Source organism: Pituophis catenifer, unplaced genomic scaffold (assembly GCF_029215685.1).
Source record: "Pituophis catenifer annectens isolate HBS135680 unplaced genomic scaffold, rPitCat1.0.hap2 SCAF_4, whole genome shotgun sequence".
Taxonomy (NCBI): Eukaryota; Metazoa; Chordata; class Lepidosauria; order Squamata; family Colubridae; genus Pituophis; species Pituophis catenifer.
This window is the reverse complement of record NW_027256884.1, coordinates 19,548,188-19,562,035: the sequence shown is the minus strand read 5'-3', so window position 1 is coordinate 19,562,035 and position 13,848 is coordinate 19,548,188. Positions and strand designations below refer to the sequence as shown.

The following is a 13,848-nucleotide window of genomic DNA, read 5'->3' as shown; positions in this document are numbered from 1 at the left end:
TCTGCTGGGAGATTTAAAAAAAAAATCCTAGCAGTAAGAGCAATTGATTACAGAAGCCAATCACCCACAGAGACTGTGGCCTTCCCTTCACTCGATATTATCAGATTAACAGAGTTGGAAGGGACCTTGCAGATCATCTAGTCCAACCCGCTGTCCAAGCAGGAGACCCTACATCTGGCCTCTATCTAGGATCGAACTCACAACCTCCTGATTGTGAGGCAAGAGCTCCACCTCTAGGCCCCAGCAGCTCCTTATATACTTAATATATACTTAATATACTTAAGCAGAGACTTGACATTTGTTTATATATAAAATATGGGATTATGATAGGAAGAAGAGATAAATTACTGCATTTTAAGAAGTGATAAATTACTAAAACTGTTTATATTTGTTGAGATGAAAGAAGTCATTTCTTTATACATTTCTTTCTGTTTACTGTATTTTCTTTCTTTTTTCTTTTTTTTCCCTGCACCTTATTTTTTTAAGTTTGTATTAGTTTTTTATTGTTGTAGTTGTAATATTTAATAAAACTATTAGAAATAAAATTATTTTGATTACTCAAACCCAATATTAAATGATTTTCTCTTCCAGACCCATTAAAAATTATTTTGGGAGCAACTTTAAGTGGTGCGCTACTGAAGGCATGGAACTCCAGGTTATACTGTAAATCTGAATTCTTTGACAAAAAGCCTAATAATTCAAGGTCATTATTTAACTTCCATTTCCCCATACTATGTAAACCAAAACTGTGTCATCTCCGAAAGCCCACAAATACAGAATATTAAATATATTATTCAATAATTTTTTAATCAACTCATAACTTTGCCCCAGAAATAATAATAATAATAATAATAATAATAATAATAATAATAATAATGAAACGGCTGTTCTTATATGCACAAAAAGTCACAAAATGTCAGTCATTTGGATGGCAAAAAGGCACCCAAAAATAAGAAACAATCATATGTTTAAACTATTACAAAATCATGGCTCTTTGCCAAATCCACATAAAACGCCTTGAATAAATATCAGGGGCTGACTGAGAAGACAGGAAAGACCAGATCACAGAGATATGGCCTGGTTCAGTCATTAAAAGACATACACACAAACACATAAATCAAATTCCAGAACCCCTAGGTGTTCCACCATTGCATAAAAATCCTTTGGAAGAACTGAGCACACCATTGAGGGTCTTCACACCTTCTCAACTCCATCATATTTTGCAGTAGAAGATCCATCATTGCCAAGTAGTAATGGCTGACAGAATGATTGCTTCCCAATTTAGGTATAATATGCAGACAATTGGGATAACCACTTCTGTCCAGTGTGGGGATTGTAGAAGTTGCTGCCTGAATGGTCAATAGGTCCTGCTCTCCATTCATCCAGGGAGATCTTCGTGGCAATTTCAACATAGGTGTTAGACTGATGTGAAGCAGGCAGTTCTGAACAGAAAAAAAAAAAAGCCTCATGCAGCAGTTCCCAATTCAGTCATTTTTCTTTTCTTGAACGAAAGCATTTGGTTTCTGAGCGAAAGTCTCTGCAACCAGCAATGGGAAAACCAGGGAAGCATCAGCATAGACCTGGTAAGAGAAAAACATGGTAGCTGAGATGATTGGTCCCTCTCCAAATCATTCATCTGCTTTTTTTCTAAAATACATTGCCTGTCAGGATGGTTATGATGGTAGCCCTGGAATGCATGCCCCATCTGTGCCAGCGTGTGATCTCTCAGTCCCTTTTTGTCCCACACATACCTTGACAGGCTTGGCATCCATACGGATCTTTCCCCAGGACACTGCCTCGTCAGGCCGAGCTCCTGAATCTGAACCATCAAACTCCTGTGCGGTGTTGACATATACGGAGAAGTCAGCTCCATTTCTCTAGAAACCAAAAAAAACTTGGTGACCTCTAAGGCTCAGCGGACTGATTACATCCTTGATTAGACATACCAGGACTACGATGAGCAGATCTATAGTTGTCATTAAGGCCAGCATTGCCCTGATGTAGCTAATGATTTCCAAAATGCAAGGGTATTAAGTGCTTCAGAGCAACTTCAACAAACGATTATTAGACCCCAAAATTATTTAGCATAATCTTCTCCACTCCGGCAGAAGAACATCAAAATTCCTTGTAGAAGTGCTTCCAAGCCCTACTAAATAGGGAAGTGTGAACTCCTGTGCGGTGTTGACATATACGGAGAAGTCAGCTCCATTTCTCTAGAAACCAAAAAAAACTTGGTGACCTCTAAGGCTCAGCGGACTGATTACATCCTTGATTAGACATACCAGGACTACGATGAGCAGATCTATAGTTGTCATTAAGGCCAGCATTGCCCTGATGTAGCTAATGATTTCCAAAATGCAAGGGTATTAAGTGTTTCAGAGCAACTTCAACAAACGATTATTAGACCCCAAAATTATTTAGCATAATCTTCTCCACTCCGGCAGAAGAACATGAAAACTCCTTGTAGAAGTGCTTCCAAGCCCTACTAAATAGGGAAGTGTGAAGAAGAATGACCAAGGACTGGTCTTGTATTCAGCATGCAGAGAACAAACTCATGGCATGGGGTTCTTCCTGATTGGGAAGAATTACCACGACCTCAACTGGAAATTCCAGTTCTGTGGCGATGACCTGTGAGTTGAACAACTCAAAGATATACCTGCAACCATTTTAATTCTATGCGGAACTCTCCAATGTAAAAATGCACTCTTTTCTGGTATAATGGATCACTAGATTGCCTTTAAATATTTATATTTATATTTAAAAATATATAAGAGATGTGGTGGCGCAGTCCTGCAGGCTACTTCTGTTGATCACCAGCTGCCAGCAGTTTGGCAGTTCGGATCTCACCGGCTCAAGGTTGACTCAGCCTTCTATCCTTCCGAGGTGGGTAAAATAAGGACCCAGATTGTTGGGGGCAATAGGCTGACTCTGTAAACTGCTTAGAGAGGGCTGTAAAGCACTGTGAAGCGGTATATAAGTCTAAGTGTTATTGCTATTTTGTTTTATTGTTGTAAGCCATTTGGTTAAAATTATAGGAATTGAGTAATAGCACCAAGATATCTCTATATTCATTTTGCTTAAACAAATGTTTCATCTCACACCATAGTCTCTCCCTCCCAAATCAACTTTGACTTTGTGGCTACTACCCACCACTCTCCCTCACCATCAGATTTGCATTGGCAATGTGATGCTTAATAAGGCCTCCACCCAAGATGATCATTCCTGTCTTCCGGGCAAAGATGGCCTGGCTGTTAATAAGTTTCAGGTCTGTAACAGAGATGATAATAACAGTTACGATGGAAGTGTTGCAAACAAACATTGTACATCTCAACAATAAACCTACAGCTGCTGAGCTTTCAACATACATCATTTGCTAACCTCAACTTCAATGCAAGAACCGCACTGGAAATTTACCGTATTTTTCGGAGTATAAGACCCACCTTTTTCCCCCCTAAAAGGGGGTGAAAATTTAAGTGTGTCTTATACACCAAATGTAGCCCCGCTGGCCCCCACCCTTTGGCCTCTGCCTCGCAGCAGTTACCTCCTTGCAAGCAAACAGCAAGAAAAAACAGCTCCTTTCAGCTTCAGCACATTCTAATTAGCACAAGTTGATTGGATCGGCCTCCCGACTCTCAGCTGATTTGCTCTCAGCTGTTTTGCACAGGGCTCTGCTGCTTGCTGAAAAGAGGTAAATTGCTGGAGCAGATTTTTTTTTTTTTCCTTGTGCTAATCAAGCTATGCTGAAAACGAAAATGAAAGTAAAGCAGGCTGTTTGTTGTTTGCTGCAATGAGACAAAATTGCTCAGAGGCAGAGGCAGAGGGAGATTTCTTTTTTTTCTTTTCCTCACCAAAAAAGGTAGGTGCGTCTTATACTCCGGTGCATCTTATACTCTGAAAAATACGGTATATTGTTGGCATGTCATTCCAGCCAGATTGGAGTGTGTGCATGTACAGGTATATGTACGTGTACATATACATACATACACACACATTTTTTACCCATGCACCCTGGAGTGGGCAGGGGGCTTATTTTGGGGGTAGGGCTTATATTGGGCGCACATGTAAAAATCAAGCTAGGACTTACTTTCGGGGTAGGTCGTATTTTTGGGAAAACATGGTACACACATACACACACATGGTAAACTTTTCCCCTGTCCAGTCTTGTCGAACTCTAGGGCACAGTGCTCATCTCCATTTCTTCCCATGGGAAAGCCAGTGTTGTGTAAATACATTTTCCTTGCTCACGTGGCCAGCATGGCTATATGCCAAAGGCGCATAAAACGCTGTTACCTTCCCACCGAAGTGGTACCTATTTATCTACTCGCATTTGCATGCCTTCAAATGGATAAGATTGGCAGCAGCTGGAACAGAAGCTCATTCCGTCACCCGGCACTTAGAAAGCTGTCAGCTTTCTGTACATATTTAGAGGAGATAAATACCATTACTAAACAAAGAACCGAATGCTCCTCAGAGTTAGTTTTGCCGCATCTATTTACACGAGCTAATCTCAAGTTTGAAAATTATGATGTTTTTAGCTATTTTATTTTACCACCTAAATTGTAGTTTCTCAGCATTGGAAAATTCTTTGATTATATAACAATTGAAAGGGCTTTTTCAAGGCCTCTTCAACTGCTACATCAGAAAAAAAAATCACAAAGTTAAAATAATAAAATATCAGAGGCAGAAACCAAATTTGGATGGATTTTATCATTTGCCTTAAGAGCAATAGAGTGTAATATCAATATTTTACATCTTGTATATGATAAATTTCTACATGTACGGTATTGTCTCTTTACTTGCTTTTCAGTACTTTTTTATTTTCTAAAGTTCTCTTCCATGCATCTTGGATCTTCATGTTAATTTAGTTACTTGATGTTTGTTAATCAGAATTCAATAAATTTTTATAACTGAAAAAAAAAGGCATATAGCATCAGCTTGTAACTCTTGAGCTGCCTTTTTGACCTAGTTGTTGTAAATAGAATACAGATAATTGAGGGGCCAACTTATGTTGCAAATTAGAGCCTGAGTGGAGTAGGAGGCTAATGCCTCCTAAAGCAGCATTTAACATCCAGCTGCCTGCAATTACTGCGAGTTCAATTCTCACCAGGCTCAAGGTCGACTCAGCCTTCCATCCTTTCTAAGGTAGGTAAATTGAGGACCCAGTTTGTGGGGGCAATAAACTGACTTTGTATAAATATACAAAAGTATGAAGGCTATTGCTTAACGCATTGTAAGCCGCCCTGAGTCTCCGGAGAAGGGCGGCATATAAATCAAATTAAAAAAAAAAATCTTCATTCACCTTCTACGATGTCCATCACAAGACCTGGTTTCTTATAGGAATGGAAGAAAATCATGTCTCCGAGGGATCCATCTGTTATTGCTGGGCTCAATACAGGAATGTTATTCTGTTGAGAAAATATAAGTAGCATGGCTCACAGAAGCTAGAGATGCACTTCCTGCATTTGTTTTATGTATTAAATATTTATTTATTTTTGTTTGGAGCCCAGTTTTAAAGGAAAATCTAATACTGGGGGAAAGAACAAGCTATCCACTGGGAAATGAGTGGGAGAACAATATTTGCAATACCAAGGATCATGTGCAAGATCATCTAAATACAGATAGCCCTCGGCCTATGGCCACAATTTGAGGCCAAAATTTCTGTTGCTAAGCAAGAAAGTTGTGAAGTGAGTTCTGTCCCATTTTATGACCTTTCTTGGCACACTTGCTAAGTGAACCTGTTAAGTTAGTAACACGGTTGTTAAGTGAATTTGATTTCCCTCTTGACTTTATTTGTCCAAAGCAGGGGTGAAATGCTCCCGGTTCGGACCAGATCGCCCGATCCGGTAGCTATGGAGGTGGGTGGTTCGGAGAACCGGTAGCAAAAATCCCTGCCCCCCCACCATTGCCCAGCTGAGCCGCGCGATCATCAGAGGCTGTTTTTTTAACTTTTAAAAGCATTTTTTCTACAACCTCTTTGGCCAAAAAAATGCTTTTAAAAGTAAAAAAAAAAGCCTCTGATGATCGCGCGGCTCAGCTGGGATCATCAGAGGCTTTTAAAAGCATTTTTTCTACAATCTCTTCAGCCAAAGAGGTTATAGAAAAAAATGTTTTTAAAAGGAAAAAAAGCCTCTGCCGATCAGATAAGTCAGCTGAGATCGTCAAAGGCTTTAAAAAAAAAAAGCTTCTGTGATCAGGCAAGTCAGCTGGGATCGTCAGAGGCTTTAAAAGCATTTTTTTTACAACCTCTTCAGCCGAAAAAAAGAAAAAAGTTGGCCACGCCCACTCAGTCATATTACCCCTCCCCAAGCCACGCCCACAGAACCGATAGTAACAAATTTTACATTTCACCACTGGTCCAAAGGTCACAAAAGGTGATCACATGATGCCAGGCACTGCAACTATCATAAATACATGCCAGTTGCTAAGTGTTTGAAATATTACCATGGGGATGCTGCAATGGTTATGGGAAAAACTGTCATCATTCACTTCTTTTCAGTGTTGTTGTAACTTCAAATGGTCACTAAAAGAATGGTTGTAAGTCGAATATTACTTGTATAAAACAGGCCTTAAAGATTATATCGGAGATTAGCAAAAAGAAGACACTCCCATTAGGTAACAACAAAGAAGATTACTTATGCACAAAGAAGTGAAACGACAAATTAAATAGAAATTCCTTTCTCAGTCTACCTTTTGTGCCCAATAACAAACTGAATCTGGATTGTTGATTTCTTTGCCAAGCCGAGCAATGAGCTTTGACGGAGTCCATTTCATACCCTGAAAGGCAGGGAAGAATCAAAGAACGGTTAGACAACACAGATGGGCATGGGAAAAACTTAAGCACAAGGATGTCTTCAAATATAAAAATAACTGAACCTAATAATGCCTTGGTAAGGCCACACTTGGAATACTGCATTCAGCTTTGGTCGCCACAATGTAAAAAAGATGTTGAGACTCTAGAAAGAGTGCAGAGAAGAGCAACAAATATGATTAGGCGACTGGAGGCTAAAACATATGAAGAACGATTGCAGGAACTGGGTATCTCTAGATTAATGAAAAGGAGGACTAGGAGTGACATGATAGCAGTGTTCCAATATCTCAGGGGCTGCCACAAAGAAGAGGGAGTCAAGCTATTCTCCAAAGCACCTGAGGGTAGGACAAGAAGCAATGGGTGGAAACTAATCAAGGAGAGAAGCAACTTAGAACTAAGGAGAAATTTCCTGACAGTTAGAACAATTAATCAGTGGAACAACTTGCCTCCAGAAGTTGTGAATGCTCCAACACTATACATTTTTAAGAAGATGTTGAATAACTATATGTCTGAAGTGGTGTAGGGTTTCCTGCCTAAGCAGGGGGTTGGACTAGAAGACATCCAAAGTGCCTTCCAACTCTATTATTTTCTATTCTAGTCTATTCTATTCTATTCTGTTCTGTTCTGTTCTGTTCTGTTCTGTTCTGTTCTGTTCTGTTCTGTTCTGTTCTGTTCTGTTCTGCTCTGCTCAACTCAACAAAAACATAACTTTGGATCATAGAGAGGATTTAATATTATTAGGTCTTGGTTTTAATGTTACATTGGCCTTTCACCCCTTAGAATATTATATTTTTTTCCTCCCTGGTACATGAAAGAACCATCCAACATTAGCATACACATTTTGCAATATCATACAGAAAAACAACAACTCAAATGTAGACTTTTCACCCTTAACGTTCCAGCTCTCACCTCTGTGTCTTGTTCAGTCACCATCTGGTCCAGGATTGGCATTAGCCAGTCCTCAAACTTGCAGTAATTGTCATTGGGCACCAAGAGATTCCCAATCCTGGAGGAGGGGGAAAGGAAATAGCTATTGACCTCTACTTTGCATTGCTTTTCTACACGCCACAAATTAGATTACCTTCTCACAACTACATGTGAGATAATATAGATTATATAAGAGAAAACCTGAAAGTAATTATCAAGGCATAATACCAGTCCCAAAAATAATCAAAGATACTGATTTCTGATGGGGTCAGATTATCCTTCAGCACGACCAAAGGAACCACCTGTTAATTCCACTCTGTCGTAGTTCTTTCCCTTGCAAGCTAAAGTCTCCGATGTAAGTGGCTGCCAAGCATTTGATCAGATCTTCCTCCACGCCGCCAGCTGTGGTCACCAAAACATCAACCTATAAAATCAAAAGTAACACTCAACAAAGATCCAAAGGATCAAAGCTTGTTTGCAATTAACATCCTAGAAATTAAGGATTGTACACTCATGTAGATTTTTAACTAAGGATATTTACCCCTGTAGTAGGGCTGAATTGCTTTTAAACTTCTAATCTTTCTTATTACCTTCTCCTATTGATACCTTATGATTTATCACTTTGTTGTTTCTATGTACACTGAGAGCTTATGTTTGTATGTACACTGTACGTTTATATGTACACTGAGAGCTTATCCACTGGAGGCAAATTCCTTGTGTGTCTAATCACACTTGACCAATAAAAACTATATTCTATTATGTTCTAATTCTATACTGTTCTATTTCTATTCTGTTCTGTTCTATTTCTATTCTGTTCTGTTCTATTTCTATTCTGTTCTGTTCTATTTCTGTTCTGCTCTATTTCTGTTCTGTTCTATGTCTATTCTGTTCTAATTCTATTCTGTTCTGTTCTGTTCTAATTCTATTCTGGATCTAGTTCTGTTCTGGTTCTAGTTCTGTTTTGGTTCTGTGCTGTTCTGTTCTGCTCTACTCTACTCCTCTGTGAAAGACAACTTTGGTTAAGTTTTGCCATCAATCACACAACATCAATGGCTGATTATCTCTTTTCAGAGTGATTGAAAAAGTATTTCCCATGACTTCTTTCTTTGCAGGCCTTGTATGTCCATCTAAATGTCAGAGAACCATGTGGTGTAATAAATTCCCCCATAATTCTTCTTTCTGAAACACCCACTTCCTTTTCCAACCACATAAAGATACAATTTTTTTATTCACTTAGAAATAAAAGTCAGAAATATATTTCTCAGTCAAGTCATACCATGTTATGTTGCACCAGATAGCGGATGGACTCACGAACACCTGAGCTGATGAGGTTGGAAGTGAAGCCCAAGAAAATTGTACAGCCAGTCAGCCGGCGAGAACAGGGATTCAAATCGGCATGATTTCCTTCATCTTCCCCTAATGGTGTCAACTTTGCTTCTATCTGCAACAGAACCCAATCATTTGAATCAAATTCAACCCAGGTGAAACACTGCATTTCAGAGCTCATAGCAGGGAAGAAGGCCAAATAAAACAAACAAATCTTGTTTACACAAACAACAAATCTTTTAAGCCACTTATAATTGCAGAAGAAATGGGACACAGTCATAAGGAATAGATGTCAGCGTTCCAGAAAACCCCCAACTCCAAGTAAAACTCTGAAGCAAGGATTTTTCAAAGTTCTATTTACTAGACTAAGTAAACTGGCACATTTGGGAAAACCCGAATCTGAGAGGTCCGGGTTTTCCCTCAGTAAACCATCCCCTCACTCCTCAGTCGATCACATGCTCCAATCACCATCCATCCCATCTCGAGACATCACTCCGTCCACTCCTTCTCCAGATGCAGGATCAGCCTGACCTTGACCGACAGGAAGAATGCTATTATGTCTAAAGACAACCCCTCTACTAAATCCCCCCTCCTACTTTCCCACACAGGAGAAGGTGGCAGCATGGAAGATTCCGGCCTAATATGGCTTCCAAAGCTGACAATAAGTACATTTGATTAAAAATGTTTAGTTTACTTTCAGATTAGATAACCTGAAATGAAGGAGATGAGAAGGAGAGGGGATTGTTTTGAAATTAAAGATAGCAAAGATAAAACAACCACAACCAGGAGTTATTGATGCTTTGCAAGAGATGTCTTTGCAATGGAGACTGTTATTTAAGGCCAGGTAAAAAGATCTGTATACAGACTTGCAATGTGTGATCAGGCTTGTGAAAACAATGATCCTGTTCATGGCTTGAACCAATCCTAGATAGACAAAAAGCAGAATTTACCAAAATAATAAAAAAAAGATTTTTGGGGCAGTCACCGCTTTGAAATGATTCCATCCAAAATCTACTTCATTCCCTCAGCCTCATCATATTACAGGTTGCCCATCAAAATCCAGACCATTATGGATATTAATCAGTAGAATTCTATGCCGTAATGATGAGATGATAAGATTAAAGTTCATCGTAGCATAACAATAACTAATCTTTCCTAATTCTACAGACTCATTTCCCAGAATTCGGCAGTCTAGTCATTGGGGAAATAAACAATATTGGCTTTTTATAGCCATTTTGTGAAACAATGTGGCGTGCAGAGTATTAGCAAAAAGCTACATGTACTCAAGTCCAAATTCCTGTCATCCAATTGCATCGTAACATAAGCAAGAATAGAGTATTGTGAGAATGTGAGCAAATAAAAGATACACAGGATAGGCAAGAATGTATATTCATGAAAGTGGAGATATAGTTAGGTGATACAGTCATTAAGCACATTCAAGGATGGAATCCAGTATCTTCCCTTCTACAGCAGTGTGCGGCAGCAACCAAAAAAGCAAACACAATCCTAAATTGCATTAACAGAGGGATACAGTTAAGATCAAGTGAGGTACTAATATCACTCTATAAAGCCTTAGTAAGACCACACCTAGAGTACTGCATCCAGTTTTGGTCACCACACTATAAAAAAGATGTTGAGACTCTAGAAAAAGTGCAGAGAAGAGCAACCAGGATGATTAGGGGACTGGAGGCTAAAACATACAATGAACGGTTGCAGGAACTGGGCCTGGCTAGTCTAGTGAAGACAAGAACCAGGGGAAACATGATAGCAGTGTTCCAATATTTGAGGGAGGGGCTGCCACAGAGAGGAAGGGGTCAACTGTTTTCCAAGACACCTGAAGGCCAGACAAAGAATAATGGATGGAAACTGAAGGAGGAGAGTTTCAACCTAGAAATAAGGAGAAATTTCTGACAGTGAGAACAATCAACCAATGGAACAGAAGTTGCCTTTGGAAGTTGTGGGAGCTTCATCACTGGAAGCTTTCAAGAAGAGACTGGACTGCCATCTGTCAGAAATGGCGTAGAATCTCCTGCTTGGGTGGGGATTTGGACTAGATGACCTACAAAGTCTCTTCCAACTCTGTTAATCTAATCTAATCTACTGTCCCTTCATCCCATCAGGAATCATTCTGGCCACTTACCATTCGATTGATCTCATTCACAGCCTGTCCAAAACTGGTAGCTTGGAAACCAGTGTTGAGATAAGACTGGAGCAAGGCATGATAGTCTAATCCATGGTCAAAATCATAGCCACGTACAGTTGAGCTCCCTTTGGGAAGTTCTGCGCTGGGCTTTAGTACAGCAGCCACTGCTCCAGCAGGTAGGGCACTAGTCATATTCTCCATCAGGCGGGCACTGAAGCAATTTGCAGCCTGGGAAAATAAAGTCACAAATAAGATTTGAATTTAAGAGAGTTTCTGTCCTGTAACTATCATTTCAGAACCCTAGATCTACACTTCTTAGATTTCTAGGCCCCTGCAGGTCAAGTTTTCCATGTAAGAAAAAAAATAAGTTTGAGTCATTTCCCATTCATTGCCTTATTTTCTGGATGGCCAATTCCATACAAATAGTGATGAACTTGCATTAACAGTTCCTCACAGTGAACGATTTCTCTTCCAAGCAATTCTGGATAATGACATGCATATTGCATAATCCCCATTTCCCTTCATTAATTATTTTGCCTCAGTAGACACCAGGAGTCTGCTAGATTGGTATGTATCTAAAATTAACTGTGAAATGATAGACAAATTTAGATTCCAACTTTTTCCCAGAGACAGAAAGATATTCCTGAGAAACATCACAATCATATAAAAAGGGAAATGAAATAAAAAAAACTCTTAGATTATAGACTGGTTTATCTAAAGTGATTTTTTAAAATGCTACTTTAAGCAGTGCACTGCAACACAAAGAACATCAACTAATCAATCATAACAGCCCTGGGAGGAATTCTGAGGACTGCTGGGACTTGGAGTTGAACACCTGAGACTCCTTACCTTTGCTCTATCACTCCAGATTCTCCTAGGAGATGCAACTTTGCAAATATTCGTCTTCAAATATACCCTCACATCCTGGACATAAACTGTTTCAACTCCTACCCCCAAAATGACGCTATAGAGCACTGCAGACCAGAACAACTAGACACAAGAATAGTTTTTTCCCAAATGCCATCACTCTGCTAAACAAATAATTCCCTCAATGCTGTCAAACTATTCACTAAGTCTGCATTACTATTACTATTAATCTTCTCATCGTTCCTATCACCCATCTCCTCCCACTTACGACTGTATGACTGTAACTTATTGCTGTATCCTTACGATTTATATTGATTGTTTCCTAATAGGATTTGATTACTTATTTGTTCCGTATGACTATCATTAAGTGTTGTACCATGCGATTCTTGACGAATGTATCTTTTCTTTTATGTACACTGAGAGCATATGCACCAAAGACAAATTCCTTATGTGTCCAATCACACTTGGCCAATAAAGAATTGTTCTGTTCTGTTCTGTTCTGTTCTATTATTTCTATTCTATCCTATCCTATCCTTATCCCTATTTCATTCTCTATTCTATTCTATTTATCCTATCCTATCCTATCCTTATCCCTATTTCATTCTCTATTCTATTCTATTCTATTCTATTCTATTCTATTCTATTCTATTGCATTCCTATTTCATTCTCTATTCTATTCTATTCTATTCTATTCTATTCTATTCTATTCTATTCTAATCCCTATTTCATATTCTATTCTATTCTATTCTATTCTATTCTATTCTATTCTATTCTATTCTATTCTATTCTATTCTATTCTACTCCTAATTCTAATTCTAATTCTAATTCTAATTCTAATTCTATTCATGCAAACACACTTGTGTGCATGCACTGGGAGGTGACCCAGATACAGAAGAGTGCCGTGCCCCCAGGGTCCCACCCTGCTTTTGTTCTGCCTCTACAGAAGAGCTGAAGACTTCGACACGGGGATTTTGCTTGCAGGCACTGAGCATCCGAGCAGGATCAGCATCAGAGCAGGACCCACCATAAAAAGCCATGCAATGCAATGCTTTCGGCGGGCAATCAATGCACGGGTGGGAAATCCTTGGCATCCCCCCCCCACCCCTTCAAAAAAAAAAACCCAACCCCAATTCTTGTTAATATCAAAGCGTCCGGATCTCTCCCGCCTCTTACCTGGAGACTTTCCACGAGAGCCCTACGAGCTCTGCCACCTCCGGAGCCAACGTGCGCCCGCCTTCCCTTCTCCCTTGGACGTCGGCCGGGCTAGAGCAGAGCCGGCCAACCTCCTCGGGCAAAGTTAACGGAGAACCGTCCCTGAGCGTCAGCCGGCAGCGGAGTTGGGCAGAAGGATCGCTTCGCCGGTTCCACTCGCTCCGCTTAGCGGGGAAAAGGGCTGAACTTCCGCCAGGAGGCGTTCCCCTTTCTCCCTTCTCTGAAGAGCTGGAGCAGGAAGTCGGCTTCAAGGACGGGCGGAAGCCGGAAGGAGGTTGGCACGTGGTGCTGTGCCCAGGATAGTCCTAGAGCGGGAACGCGTGTTTTTTGTTATTTTTTTTTTTTTTAACCAAAAGGTCGTCGGGGAGCGCCCTGAAAGCTCTCTGGCTACCAGATTATAAATCCCATTGCTCCCAACCAGCCTGGGAATAGGGGCTGGGTTCCAGGTCGCAGTGTTTCTCAAACTTAGCAACTTGAAGATGAATGTGTCTATGGCAGGGGTGGGCAAATGTAGCCCTTTTACAACCTGTGGACTTCAACTCCCAGAATTCCTGAGACAGCCAAG

The 13,848-nt window shown here is 40.0% G+C and overlaps 1 protein-coding gene across 3 annotated transcripts; it reads right to left on the bottom strand.

Annotated features, from left to right (window-relative positions):
- Positions 1–832: 832 nt before the first annotated feature.
- DHPS (deoxyhypusine synthase) lies at positions 833–13,429 on the bottom strand. Of its 3 annotated transcripts, XM_070942873.1 has the most exons (10): positions 13,245–13,429; positions 11,202–11,432; positions 9,012–9,176; positions 8,038–8,159; positions 7,718–7,814; positions 6,688–6,774; positions 5,300–5,405; positions 3,164–3,267; positions 1,752–1,877; positions 833–1,580 (listed from the first exon to the last, which is right to left on the bottom strand). In XM_070942873.1, the coding sequence occupies exons 2-10, from the start codon at positions 11,403–11,405 to the stop codon at positions 1,485–1,487; spliced, it is 1,107 nt and encodes a 368-aa protein (XP_070798974.1). In that variant the 5' UTR covers positions 11,406–11,432; positions 13,245–13,429; the 3' UTR covers positions 833–1,484. The 3 variants fall into 3 exon arrangements, with proteins under 3 accessions (XP_070798974.1, XP_070798975.1, XP_070798976.1); XM_070942874.1 differs by lacking the exons at positions 833–1,580; positions 1,752–1,877 and adding an exon at positions 1,894–2,213; XM_070942875.1 differs by lacking the exons at positions 833–1,580; positions 1,752–1,877; positions 3,164–3,267 and adding an exon at positions 4,810–4,907.
- Between the last annotated feature and the right edge of the window lie 419 nt (positions 13,430–13,848).